The 14,775-nt window shown below is 48.8% G+C and overlaps 1 protein-coding gene across 4 annotated transcripts in view; it reads right to left on the bottom strand.

Moving 5' to 3' along the window:
• Positions 1-9,608: 9,608 nt before the first annotated feature.
• The window catches only part of LOC138214115 (disks large homolog 4-like), a 25,360-nt gene continuing 20,193 nt past the window's right edge, over positions 9,609-14,775 (bottom strand). For all 4 annotated transcript variants that reach the window (XM_069175481.1, XM_069175482.1, XM_069175483.1 and 1 more), the window contains 11 exons: positions 14,476-14,744; positions 13,633-13,735; positions 13,412-13,508; positions 13,047-13,223; positions 12,931-12,968; positions 12,380-12,427; positions 12,187-12,288; positions 11,933-12,105; positions 11,732-11,841; positions 10,946-11,037; positions 9,609-10,869 (listed from right to left, as the gene is read on the bottom strand). In XM_069175481.1, coding sequence (XP_069031582.1) covers positions 10,763-10,869; positions 10,946-11,037; positions 11,732-11,841; positions 11,933-12,105; positions 12,187-12,288; positions 12,380-12,427; positions 12,931-12,968; positions 13,047-13,223; positions 13,412-13,508; positions 13,633-13,735; positions 14,476-14,744 — 1,316 coding nt within the window. In that variant the 3' untranslated portion in view covers positions 9,609-10,762. The remainder of the gene's footprint in view (positions 10,870-10,945; positions 11,038-11,731; positions 11,842-11,932; positions 12,106-12,186; positions 12,289-12,379; positions 12,428-12,930; positions 12,969-13,046; positions 13,224-13,411; positions 13,509-13,632; positions 13,736-14,475; positions 14,745-14,775) is intronic.

Genomic DNA, 14,775 nt, shown 5'->3' with positions numbered 1-14,775 from the left:
ACCGTCCTCCGTCCTCCGGGACACACGTGTGTGTATATGTGTGTGTGTGTGTGTGTGTGTGTGTGTGTGTAATATTTATACATTTGACTAAATAAACTCATTAAAGTCATCAACATGACCATGACGATGCATCAGACACAGGTGAGACTCAGGGGATAGAAGCCCCGCCCCTTCTGGCGGTTTGTGATGTCAGAAAATGAAGAGGAGGTGGAGCCTGTCAGTGACATCACAGCACTGGTGCTGAGGTATCGTCATGGTTACCGGAGAGCCTGTGTGCTGCTATTTGTGGGCGGAGTCATCGTGTTCACCGTCGGTAAACAAAACACGTCATTGATTGATTTAATTGATCAGTTTAATCATGTGACTAAAGTGGGCGTGGCCTACCTTTTAGCATTCTCATTGGCCGAAGCCGTGTTCGGTGGGTGTTACCACTGCTCCCAGGGGGAAGGGCAGGGGGACGAGCATCAGGGAGGTGGAGCTAAAGCACCTGCAGAGGGAGGGGCGGGGCTTTACCTGGGAGACCTGAGGGTGATGATGAGGAGGCTGCTGCAGGATGAAGATATCAGGTATCCATGTTTCTGACGTACTGCGCTCTGATTGGTGGGATAATATGACAGACAGGTGTCATGTTTGTCATCAGACGGGTCAGCAGAGCGGTTCACAGAGGGGACACTGACCCAGACAGCCTGACAGACAGGACAGAGGGGACACTGAGTCGGTCGTGAACCTGAGAATAACCAATAAACAGCACTGATCCCTGATTAAAGGTTCTAAAGAGCAGGAGAACCACACGGAACCAGAACATCAGCACAAACTGGAGCAACAAAGAAAGAAGCTCCTTTTCTGATCCAGCTCCACTAGAGGGCTGTTTGTTTGTTTGTTTGTTTGTTTGTTTGTTTGTTGGCAGGTCTCTGTAGGTCTGATCTCAGAGCAGACCAGGAGACAGGAGACCAGGAGACAGGAGACAGGAGACAGGAGACAGGAAACCAAGAGACCAAGAGACCAGGAGACAGGAGACCAGGAGACAGGAGACCAGGAGACAGGAGACAGGAAACCAAGAGACCAAGAGACCAGGAGACAGGAGACCAGGAGACAGGAGACAGAAGACCAGGAGACCAGAGACCAGGAGACCAGGAGACAGGAGACCAGGAGACAGGAGACAGGAGACCAAGAGACCAGGAGACAGGAGACAGAAGACCAGGAGACCAGGAGACAGGAGACCAGGAGATCAGGAGACCAGAAGACCAGGAGACCAGAAGACCAGGAGACCAGGAGACCAGAAGACCAGGAGACCAGGAGACCAGAAGACCAGGAGACCAGGAGACCAGAGCCGATGTGTTGCCGCTGTGGTTGTTGCTCTGTTGCTGATTGCCTCTCCAGTTGCCTGTCTGGTTGATGTTCAGGTTTCAGTCTGTTTGTCTACCTGTCTGTCTCTCTAACTGTCTCTCTCTGTCTCTGTCTCTCTCTCTAACTGTCTGTCTCTCTAATTGTCTCTCTGTCTGTCTCTCTCTGTCTCTCTAACTGTCTGTCTCTCTGTCTGTCTCCAGGTGATGGCTTCCTGTCTTTGTCCACCAGTCCTCTGCTGCCATCAGACAGGTGTTACAGACGTGTTCTCAGATTTCAGTTCTTCATCTTCGTCTTCGTCAGGGGGCGGAGCTTATCTGGTTCCTGTTACGTCTGTAGAAGACAAAGATCTTAAAGTTGTATGACCTGAATGTCCTGTTGTCTGACTTTTGACGTGTAGCGTGACCTTTGACCTGCAGCTCTGTGTCTCTGTATGTGCTGTGCGTCACGGTTATCACGTGTTGTAGGTGGAGCATCCTAAACATGCAGGTTAGAGCGTGTAGAGCCGGCTGCTGGAGAGAACACGCTAACACTGAGTAACACGGATGTGATTCTGATCACGCTGAAGGAGATGCTGTTGTGTCTGAACAGCAGCTCCACGGCGGTCGCAGGACTTCCTGCTGTGGAGCTGCGATTCACTGAGCTACACAGAAAACACATACGTGTGCTGCCTTCAGCTCACCGCCACACGTGACCACAGCTGATTATACATGTTGTAGTGTCGTGTTACAGACTGTCACGCCGGACCAGGTGAGGTCATGGGAGGTCATGTGAGGTCATGGGAGGTCAGGTGAGGTCAGGTGAGGTTGTTCTGTATATTGAGTTGATGTTTAGATTATTTTAATGTATCCCCCTGGTGGTTGCATGTGTTATTGCAGTTAGTTTCAGCAGTGTGAGCAGTTGAAGTAGCTGAGCGAGTCCAGAATGAGCTGGATACGAGCTTGGACACAGTACACTTCTATACTGACAGCCGAGTGGTCCTTGGTTACATACATAACCAGACAGGTGGTTCCATGTCTACAAGTGTATTTTTTTTTTTATTTCACTTTATTAATCCCCTAGGGGAAATGTCTTCACTACAGCAGGGGGGCTCTCAGGGGGGAGCTGCTGCAGCAGGCTGCCACTAGCGCGGCGCCAGGTAACCTGACCTGAGGTGCATGTTTTTGGATGATGGGAGGAAGCCGGAGAACCCGGAGAGAACCCACGCAAGCACAGGGAGAACATGCAAACTCCACACAGAAAGGCCCAGGACCGGATTCGAACCCGGAACCTTTTTTGCTGTGAGGTGACAATGCTAACCACTGCACCACCGTGTAACAGAGTTCAACGAATCAGGAAATCAACAAACCCTGAACAATGGAACTACGTGTTCCACACAGAACCCTGCTGATCATGGCCCTCCATCTGTAAGTGCAGCTGACCTCGCCAACACAACATGGGTCAGAGGACCTCCGTTCCTTGCTCAGTCCGGGACGACACCAGCTTCAGAAGAGGAGCCATGTGAGCTAATCCGTCCTGACAGCGATGTTGAAGTACGACCTCCAATTTGGGCTCACAGCGTTTCGAGCGGTCTTCTTCCTGGAAGGTTCTGGTGCGAGCTATAGAGCTATATATTGAAGCCTTTCACTCATCACTGGAAACGAAGTGCCAAACATAAAAGTCATGCACAAAACCAACAATCAAACCCACTCACAGCGGGGGAGCTGGTCGTTGCACAAAATCACATCGTAAGTTACGTTCAAAGAGAGAATTACTGTGAGGAGTTTACTAACTTGACCACCGGTAAGGTGATCCCCAAAAGCATCTCTCTGAAAGGACGAAGCCCGTGGGTTGATGAAAATGACCTGCTAAGGGTTGGAGGCAGGCTGAAGCATGCCATGATGGACGTAACTGAGAAGTTCCCTCAAATCATTCCTCGTCGTAGCCATGTAGCAACACTACTTGTGAGACATCTCCATGAAAGAGTGAACACCGAGGGTGCTGTTCAGTCATCGGAGCCAAGAGCTCTATCAACAACATGATCCTCAAGTTTCAAACTTCGAGGGAGAACTGTTGAACAGAAGATGGCGGATCTTCCCTTTGATCGGCTCGTGGACTGTCACCACGAGGAGAATGCACGGAGGCCAGAAGGTGGGAAGGATTGTTCACCTGAATGAGCACCTGTGCAGTGCACACAGAACTCATTGAGTCAATGGATGCATCTTGTTTCATCAACGCCTTACGCCGATTCTTTGTTTTGCGGCGTCCAGTTAAACAGTTCACACTGTGGAACCAATGTGAAGGACGCTTGCAGAGAGTTGGACCTTTAGTCTCATGAATGGAACCGGTGAGCCTTTAGTCTCATTAATGGAACCGGTGATCCTTTAGTCTCATTAATGGAACCGGTGAGCCTTTAGTCTCATTAATGGAACCGGTGATCTTTTAGTCTCATTAATGGAACCGGTGATCCTTTAGTCTCATTAATGGAACCGGTGATCCTTTAGTCTCATTAATGGAACCGGTGATCCTTTAGTCTCATTAATGGAACCGGTGATCCTTTAGTCTCATTAATGGAACCGGTGATCCTTTAGTCTCATTAATGGAACCGGTGATCTTTTAGTCTCATTAATGGAACCGGTGATCCTTTAGTCTCATTAATGGAACCGGTGATCCTTTAGTCTCATGAATGGAACCGGTGATCCTTTAGTCTCATGAATGGAACCGGTGATCCTTTAGTCTCATGAATGGAACCGGTGATCCTTTAGTCTCATTAATGGAACCGGTGATCCTTTAGTCTCATTAATGGAACCGGTGATCTTTTAGTCTCATTAATGGAACCGGTGATCTTTTAGTCTCATTAATGGAACCGGTGATCCTTTAGTCTCATTAATGGAACCGGTGATCCTTTAGTCTCATTAATGGAACCGGTGAGCCTTTAGTCTCATTAATGGAACCGGTGAGCCTTTAGTCTCATTAATGGAACCGGTGATCCTTTAGTCTCATGAATGGAACCGGTGATCTTTTAGTCTCATTAATGGAACCGGTGATCCTTTAGTCTCATTAATGGAACCGGTGATCCTTTAGTCTCATTAATGGAACCGGTGATCCTTTAGTCTCATTAATGGAACCGGTGATCCTTTAGTCTCATTAATGGAACCGGTGATCCTTTAGTCTCATTAATGGAACCGGTGATCTTTTAGTCTCATTAATGGAACCGGTGATCCTTTAGTCTCATTAATGGAACCGGTGATCCTTTAGTCTCATTAATGGAACCGGTGATCCTTTAGTCTCATTAATGGAACCGGTGAGCCTTTAGTCTCATTAATGGAACCGGTGAGCCTTTAGTCTCATTAATGGAACCGGTGATCCTTTAGTCTCATGAATGGAACCGGTGATCCTTTAGTCTCATTAATGGAACCGGTGATCCTTTAGTCTCATTAATGGAACCGGTGAACCCCCCACTCTTCCCACATGGGGGGTGTGTGGGAACACATGATCAGAGTGTCCCGCCGTATTCTAGGTCCGATGCTCCAGGAAAGCAACGCCTCACACCTCACCCATGAAGCACCGTCCACTTTGACGGCTGAAGTGACGGTTCTTATCAACGCAGGCCGTTGGCACCAATCTCATCAGATCCCGAGTCACCGTTTCTACTGACACCATCCTTCTTGCTAACTTAGTAAGTCTGAACTCCTGTTCCTCCTCAGGGGACTTTTAGTAGCAAAGACCACCATTGACAATGGAGACAGGTGCAGCACCTTGCAGACTGTTTTTGGAACAGGTGGAGAAAGAAATGTCTTCCTACCCTTCAAAAACAAAACAAATGTCTGGAAGACAAACCCAACCTCCAAGTAGGACATCCAGTCCTGAAATGAATCGTCACTCTCTGGTGTCGAAGACATTCCACAGTCAAGACGTTCCTCAGGTCTGTTTCTGAGACTGATGAGCGTTCAGTGACGTAGAGACTCTTAACTGTTGTGAAACTGAAACAGTGTAATTTATCAAACCCAGGCGGGGCGTGTTCTGAATATTGAGATGATCTTTAGATTATTTGAATTTATCCCCCTGGTGGTTGCATGTGTTACTACAGTTTGTTTCAGTAGTAGAAGTCTTTTCATTCATTGGCCAATAGGGTCACATGATGTGGCCAGAGCAGTGATTCCAGCAGGTGAGGGATCACATGATCACATGAGCAGCTAATCATCTGTCTTTCTTATGTTGAGAGCCTTGAGAAGCAATGTTTGTAAGTACCAAAATATTATGTGTATCACACACACTGATACACAACACACACACACACACACACACACACTGATACACAACACACACACACACACACACACACACACTGATACACAACACACACACACACACACACTGATACACAACACACGCACACTGATACACACACACTGATACACACACACACACTGATACACAACACACACACACAACACACACGCTGATACACAACACACACACACACAACACACACACACACACACACACACAACACACACACACACACACACACACACTGACCTGTTTGTGTTCTGTGTTAAAGAATCATTGAATCAGTCGAGATGTCCAGTTTTAAATCTAAATGTCTAAAATAAACCTAAATGTTCAGATGAAGGTCGAGATGTTGAGCTTGTCGTTGACGTCAGATGTTCCCTCCCCGGTGAGGTCAGCGCTGACAGCAGCCTCTAGTGGACGAGCTGCGCTACTGCAGTCAAACTCTCTACAGCAGAGATCTTCAACGTTTTTCAGGCCAAAGACCCTCAAACTGATAGAGATGGAGAAGGACCCCCTACTACATAAAAAACTAAAGGGACCACTTAAACACCTCAATGTAACTCCAATCAATCCCACTTCTGTGAAATCAAGCTGTCCAGTTTGGATCAACACTGATTGTGGATCAGTTTCACCTGCTGTTGTACAAATGGAACAAACAGGTGGAAATGAGGCAATTATCAAGACAACCCTATAAAGGAACGGTTCTGCAGGTGGTGACCACAGACCGTTTCTCTGTCCTCGTCCTTTCTGGATGATTGTTGGTCCCTTTTGCATTTTGCCAGTGTCCTCACCACTAGAGGGAGCATGAGGTGTCTCCAACCCACAGAAGTTGTTCAGGTAGTGCAGCTCATCCAGGATGGCACATCAATGTACACTGTGGCAAGAAGGTTTGCTGTGTCTGTCAGCACAGTGTCAAGAGGACGGAGGACATACCGGGAGACGGGCCGGTCCACCAGGAGACGTGGAGGGGGACGTAGGAGGACAACAACCCGGCAGCGGGACCGCTATCTGCTCCTTTGTGCAAGGAGGAGCAGGAGGAGCGCTGCCAGAGCCCTACAAAATGACCTCCAGCAGGCCACTAATGTGCATGTTTCTGCTCAAACTGTCAGAAACAGACTCCATGAGGGCGGTACGAGGACCCGACGTCCACAAGTGGGGTCTGTGCTCACAGCCCGACACCGTGCGGGGCGACCGGACTTTACCGGAGAACACCGAGATCGGCAGCTTCTCCGTCGGCGTCCTGTGGTCTTCACGGATGAGAGCAGGTTCACACTGAGCACATGTGACAGACGTGACGGAGTCTGGAGACGCCGTGGAGAACGTTCTGCTGCCTGCAACATCCTCCAGCGGGACCGGGTCGGCGGCGGGTCAGCGACGGTCTGGGGAGGCGTTTCTTCGGAGGGCAGCGCAGCCCTCCGTGTGCTAGCCAGAGGTACCCTGACTGCCATCAGGTCCCGGGATGAGATCCTCAGACCCGTTGAAGACCATCTGCTGGTGCAGCGGGTCCTGGGTTCTTCTGATGCAGGACAATGCTCGGCCTCATGTGGCTGGAGTGTGTCAGCAGTTCCTTCACGATGAAGGCATCGATGCTCCGGACCGGCCCGCCCGTCCCCCAGACCTGAATCCAATCCGGGACATCCGGGACATCGCGTCTCGTTCCGTCCTCCGACGCCACGTCCACCGCAGACTGTCCGGGAGTGGACTGATGCTTTGATCCGGGTCTGGGAGGAGATCCCTCAGGAGAACATCCGTGGTCTCATCAGGAGCATGCCCAGGCGTTGTAGGGAGTGATACAGGCACGTGGAGGACACACACTACTGAGACTCATTTGGACTTGTCTTCAGGAATGTCCACAGAAGTTGGATCAGCCTGTGATCTGATTTTTCCACTTTTATTTGGAGTATGATTCTGAATCCAGACCTCCATGGATAATGATTCTGATTTCCATTGATCATTCTGATGTTATTTTGTTCTCAACACATTCCACTATGTAATGAATCAAGATTTGAACTGGAATATTTCATTCATTGAGATCTGGGATGTGTTGTTTAAGTATTCCTTTATTTTTTGGAGCAGTGTATATTGTATAATTTTTTTTTTATATTAAACTGGGCCTAGTGCCATGTATAAACATATCTTGTTATTGTGCATTCAATACTAAGCTATTCAAATAATACACAGGTTCATTTATTTTTTTTATTTTTTTTTACAACAGTATCTTCTTTTCAAATATCATTGCAGCGTGCGTCCTTGTGTCGGGATCTTAGTCAGCTGAATCGGCTCGGTCAATCACGGGGAACCTGACAGAGCCAGCATGTAACATGCGGCCTTGTGATTGGCTCAGCAGCGATAGGGGCGGGGCCTCCTCTTTGTGTGCAGGAGGGTTAGAAGGAGGTCCAGGCTGGTCTCCTGCTGGAGAGCTCCTGAAAGTGCATTTCTGACTGAAAGATATCTTCTGCCTCCATTCATCCATTTGCTACATGTTGGATTCATGTTAATGTGTATTTAAAGACATTTAAATTTGTGAAAAAATATTTAAAAAAATTATTGAAATTTAAATAAAGAAATATAAAAAAAATATGAAAAATTGTCTAATCAACCAAAAATTTCACAGACCGCCTGCAGTACCTCCGCGGACCCCCTAGGGGTCGCGGACTCCCTGTTGAAGACCTCAGGGTTTAAATACAAACAACAGTCCTCCTTCACATCAGAGCGATATGATGGCAATAATATGAATGTTGTTCTCCTCACAGGAATAACAACCTTCTACAAAAACATCCTGATATTATTTAGTCTTAAACATTATACAAGTGTTTTTTTTAAATGTTTGAACAGTTTTGGTTCTTTAGAGTCTAAAACAGGAAAACAGTTTGATAGAAAACATCATCGGCTCAAAGCAGCTTCTCAACAGACTTACTTCCTGTGTCGCTCCCTCCGCCCACCAGAGGGCCTCGCCTCCTTCCTGCCCCGCCCACCAGGGGGCCTCGCCTCCTTCCTGCCCCGCCCACCAGGGGGCCTCGCCTCCTTCCTGCCCCGCCCACCAGGGGGCCTCGTCTCCTTCCTGCCCCGCCCACCAGGGGGCCCCGTCTCCTTCCTGCCCCGCCCACCAGGGGGCCTCGCCTCCTTCCTGCCCCGCCCACCAGGGGGCCCCGTCTCCTTCCTGCCCCGCCCACCAGAGGGCCTCGCCTCCTTCCTGCCCCGCCCACCAGGGGGCCTCGCCTCCTTCCTGCCCCGCCCACCAGGGGGCCTCGTCTCCTTCCTGCCCCGCCCACCAGAGGGCCTCGTCTCCTTCCTGCCCCGCCCACCAGGGGGCCTCGTCTCCTCGTCGCCCACCTCACCTGCTCCCAGCTCTCCAGTCTGCTTCACCTTCAGCCGGCTGACAACCAGGTTGGTGAGTAAATATACTTCTAGTTTATTAATCTGATGCTGCTCGTCTATTTCTGACTCTCATCTGTCCGTCATCTGTTTGAATCTTGTTTCTGGTTTCTGTATTTTTTTCCAACCCTGCCGTTAGTGAGAAAACTTTTCTTTTTAGTCGTGACATTCTTTCTTCCTCCTGGAAACTGTAACAGATGAAGTTAGTTTTATTTTGAAAGGCTGTAACACCTCCAGCAGAGCTTTTATTGTGGCGATCCTGCAGGAACCTTCCTGATCCAGTTTGCTTACATGATGGATGATCTCAGTCGGTGTGTTCAATCAAACCAGCAGCTTCTTAGTATGAAAGTTATTCCAACTGAACACCTTCCTTTATTTGTTTGTTATTTATTTATGTTTGTTTGTTTGTTTGTTTACATTTGTTTGTTTACATTTGTTTATTTATGTCTGTATGTTCGACTGAAGACATGAACAGGTGGAAGAATGTCCAACCTGCTGTAGGACAGGTTGACATCATCACTCAGACTGCAGGTAGACGTGTAATACCTGTGAGGACCACCAGGGGCTGGTGTCCGGTGCCGTCATGTCATGGACACATCAATCACACGTTCATCTTTTATAAGGAATTTATTTCAGTATTGAATTCATAACGAAGTGATGTCATTGTACAAGGAGCCGTCATCAGTCATCCTGATCAGGTGATCAACACTCCTCCTGTCCGTGCTCAGACCAGCGCTGAGTGTGATGATATTACATCATCAATAATGGGATTATTCTCTTTAATATAATAATTATTCACAACACCCTGAATTTCAGTCGGCCATCTTCCATCTACTGTCAGTCCCTGTTACCATAGTGATAGGTTGCAGACCACACCCAGAGCACTCTGGGTAACGGAGTCCTGTGGTTGGGACGCAGGTGGCCAAGCCCCGCCCCCACGCTGCCCAGGTGTGTGAAGCTTTAGCTCCGCCCCCAGCAGGTGACTTTCGCGTTGTCTCCGCCCCGCCACCCGGAGCAGGGAATCATGGGTACTGGAGTCCTTCCATGCTGCAGATATTTGTCACCATCCTTCAGCAGCAGGGAACTGTGGGTAATGTAGTCTGTAAGTCTTTTTGATTAAAAAGAGAAGTGCTTCACTTTGTTTCACCTCCTTGTTGTTGCTAAGCAACCAGAAAGACAGGAACCTGTCCATAGGATTGTGGGTCGTGTAGTCCAGCAGAAGGTAGTTGTAGTCCAGGCAGAAAAGGATTGTGGGAGTGAAGGTGAAGGTAGAGGAGGATTGTGGGAGTTGTAGTCCAGTGGTTGTTTGATACTTTAAGCCCTGAATAGACTGTGTTTGAGCCCCATCGTTTTATTTACAGTCACACAAGTCTTTATGTACACCACACACACACACACACACACACACACACACACACACACACACACACACACACCATTTTCACGTTACATAAATAAATCAATAAATAAATAGATGATAAATAAATAGGATAATATAAATACTTCAATACCAACTGACCTCTACAGTCTCTTCATTATTTACTGATAATACAGATTATTAATCAACACAATCAATCCATCATGTGTCAGACGGACGGAGGGACGGACACGTCTGTCCTCTTCTCAGAAAACACGCCTCTCTTGAGGTTGCTTTGGCGACAGCATCCATCCAATCACTGAGCTCGTCGTCCTCCCGAATCTGCCCTTCGGGTGGCGCCTGTCGGAGGAGGTTCCCATGGAGACGGCGCCCGTTGCTAGCAGTGGCCAATCAGAGTCTGTCGCGGGCGGGGACCCAGATGTAGGGGCCGCTCTGCTCCTCGATGGAGACTTTGACCTGGTGGTAAACCTCCTCGAAGCTGTCGCCGTGCACGATGGCTGAAAACACGGAGAGGAAACGTTAACACACACTGACACGCTCGCACGGTCGCCACGTGAACGGACGTGTTTTCACCTGTGAAGCACTCCAGGAAGTCCTGCTCCAGTTTGATGGCTCGGTCCAGAGCCTTCCTGGCCTGGTCCTCCGACAGACGCTTGTTCAGATCCCTGCACACATGTCGACCCGACGGGTCAGAGAACGACGAGCTACACAACCACAACAACAACCATAACAACCATAACAACCGCCATCATAACAACCACAACCATAACAACTACAACTGTATCAACCATAACCATAACCATAACAACTACCACCATAACCATAACAGCCACCACCATAACCATAACAGCCACCACCATAACAACCACCATCATAACAACCACAACCATAACAACCACCACAACCATAACAACCACCACCATAACCATAACAGCCACCACCATAACAACCACCATCATAACAACCACAACCATAACAACCACCACAACCATAACAACCACCACCATAACAACCACCACAACCATAACAACAACCACCATAACAACTACCACCATAACCATAACAAGCACCACCATAGCAACAACCACAACCATAATAACAAGCACCACCACAACCATAACAAGCACCACCACAACCATAACAACCAACACCATAATAACAACCACAACTATAATAACAAGCACCACCATAACAAGCACCACCACAACCATAACAACCATCACCACAACAACCACCACCATAACAACAATTACCACCATAACAACCATCACCACAACCACAACAACCACCACCATAATAACAATTACCACCATAACAACAATTACCACCATAACAACCACCACCACCATCTCCACTCACAGGATGTTCTCCAGCGAGCGCGGCCGGATGAAGATGGCGATCGGGTGGAGCTGAGCTGCTTGCAGCCTCCTCACGGCGTTGGCTGACACGTCCAGGATGCAGTGCTTCCCCTGGAAACACAGAGGGAGGACATCACCATGGTAACCATACTGTCATATAAACACTATAGAGGCCATCACCACGGTAACCAGCGCGTCTCACCTGCTCGGCCACCTGTCTGACGCTCTGCACCGACGTCCCGTACAGGTGGTTGTTGTACTGCCCCGCCTCAATGAAGCGATGCGACTGGATGTCCCGCTCCATCTGTTCCCGTGACGACACAAAGTGGTAGTCCCGCCCATCGGCCTCGTAGTCCCTGCGGGGGCGAGTCGTGTCTGAGGGCGGAGGCAGAGAGGCGTGTCAGCGACTTCCTGTTTGTTGACCTGAGGTTGTCGCCAGGTGACGTGGAGACTTACGAGGGACGCAGGAGCCGAACTTGTCGGGGAACTCTGACAGCAGGTCGTCGTTGACGCGGTCTTTAGTCGGGCCGAGGATGATGACGGGACGAGCGTAGTCCACTGAGGACAGACACACAGGTAACCTTAGTCTCAGGAACAGAACCATGAAGGTTCTGGTTCCTCCATCATGATGTGTGGAGAACGGACTGACCTTCGATCTGAGAGGTGAGCTCGTAGCTGTGAACGAACCCTTCTCGACCTGCAAGAAGAAAACACGTCACGTGACTTCATTTCATTTAATCTAATCAGGTCGGTGGAGAGAAACTAAACTGAAACATGACGGCAGGTTTAGATTTAAATCTCTGAACCGTCCGTCAGGAGGTTTTTAAACATCAGAGTTTCTAAAGTTATCAGCAGACGAGACGTGATAACAACGATCCGACGGTAGGAAGCGGAGTCGTCTGCGTACAGGAGGACGTTCCTGGTTGTTCCTGGGACGTAGATCAAGATCAACTGATCTCGTCGTCTTTAATGAATTCATCCGCTTTAATCTCATTTCTTCTCAACGTTTAATCAACATCGACTGTTTGACTGAACTTTGTTATTTTCTGTTTTTTAGTCTTTAATGTTTCATGTTCTATTTTTAACCATCTGATCGTTTCTATTTAATAAGTATGAAGCTTGTGTGTTTGTTTAAGTGTGACTGTGCTGAGTTCTCAGCTCTGTTGAGTCTCGTGAGGTTTGATCCACGTTGAACTTTACCTTTACTCTTCATCCGTGACCACTCCTTCCTCTCCACCCTGAAACACAGACACACACCTTGTTGTGACGTCACACAGGTGGGCCGGCAGCGCTCGTCCACCCGTCTCCGTCCTGACCTGTGTTTGGAGGGGATGTATCCCAGCTCCTCCAGCTCCCCCTGCTGGTTGACCCGTCTGGCCTGCCACCACTCCTCGTCGCCGCTGTCCACCACGTGAAGAACCTCCCCGAAGTTAAAGTCCAGAGCCTGAGACAGCACGCCGCAGTCCCACTGCTTATCGTAGTCGAACAGAGCTCTGAGACAGAGGACACGCTGATGACATCACCTCCAGCTCAGGAGTGTTCAGGTGTGTTCAGGTGTGTTCAGGTGTGTGTTCAGGAGTGTGTTTGTGTGTGTTCAGGAGTGTTCAGGATTGTTCAGGTGTGTTCAGGAGTGTGTTCAGGTGTGTTCAGGAGTGTTCAGGAGTGTTCAGGTGTGTGTTACCTGACGTAGAAGCTGCGGTTGGCTCTTAAACTACCAGATGAACTGTTCATCATCTGCTCCCTCAGGTCGTGGATCTTTGCTTCAAAACGGCTGTACTCTACAGACAACACACACACACACACACACACACACACACACACACACACACACACACACTGTTTTTCCAGACTCCAATCAGAGAAACTCTGGATGAGTCTCGAGATCAGAAAACAAAATCTCACCCTCTGGTCTGTACTGTGTTACTATGGTAACAGTCTGTCCAGCGTTCTTCAGGGCTGCTGCTGCTTGTTCATGTGTGGCGTACCTGAGATCCACACCGTTCACCTGCACACACACACACACACACACACACACACACACACACACACACACACACACACACACACACTTGTTAGACATTCAGTACCTCTGTTTGACCAGCAGGTCTGAACTAAATGGAGGCTGAACATGTTTGTTTTTCCTGGTTCAAGGTCCTGGTCTGTTCTGGTTCTGTTCTGTTCTGGTTCTGTTCTGTTCTGGTTCTGTTTCTGTTTCTGTTTCTGTTCTGTTCTATTCTGGTCCTGTTCTGTTTCTGTTTCGGTTCTGTTCTGGTTCTGGTTCTGTTTCTGGTTCTGTTTCTGTTTTTGGTTCTGTTCTGGTTCTGTTCTGTTTCTGTTCTGTTTCTGGTTCTGGTTCTGTTTCTGTTTTTGGTTCTGTTCTGGTTCTGTTCTGGTTCTGTTCTGGTCTGGTCTGTTTCTGTTCTGTTCTGGTTCTGGTTCTGATTCTGATTCTGGTCTGTTCTGGTCTGTTTCTGTTCTGTTTCTGTTCTGTTCTGTTCTGGTTCTGTTCTGTTCTGTTTTGGTTCTGTTCTGTTCTGTTTCTGTTTCTGTTCTGTTTCTGGTTCTGTTTCTGTTTTTAGTTCTGGTTCTGGTCTGGTCTGGTCTGTTTCTGTTCTGTTCTGTTCTGATTCTGATTCTGTTCTGTTTCTGTTTCTGTTCTGTTCTGTTCTGTTCCGGTTCCGTTTCCTGTTCTGTTCTGTTCTGTTCTGTTCTGTTCTGGTTCTGTTCTGGTTCTGGTCCACTCACGCTGAGGATCTGGTCCCCTTTGCGTAGCTCCCCGCTGAGGTCGGCTGGTCCTCCAGCGAGGATGAAGGAGATGAAGATGCCTTCTCCGTCTTCCCCCCCGACGATGTTGAATCCGAGTCCGGTGGAGCCGCGCTGGACGCAGACCCGCCGGGGCTCCCGGGAGTAGTCCTCATCTCCCATCATGCCGCGGGGGATCGGGGAGTATCGCCGTGGAGACGGAGGAGGGAGGGCTTGTGGGTAATCACACATGTAGTCCGGCTCCATGTAGGCTGGGGACAGGACGGAGACGAGGGTCAACCT

The sequence above is a fragment of the Embiotoca jacksoni genome, unplaced genomic scaffold (genome assembly GCF_022577435.1).
Source record: "Embiotoca jacksoni isolate LCO1_2020_lvr unplaced genomic scaffold, fEmbJac1.0.p SCAF_68, whole genome shotgun sequence".
Taxonomy (NCBI): Eukaryota; Metazoa; Chordata; class Actinopteri; family Embiotocidae; genus Embiotoca; species Embiotoca jacksoni.
Note: the sequence above shows the minus strand (reverse complement) of the source record. Positions and strands in the feature narration are given on the sequence as shown.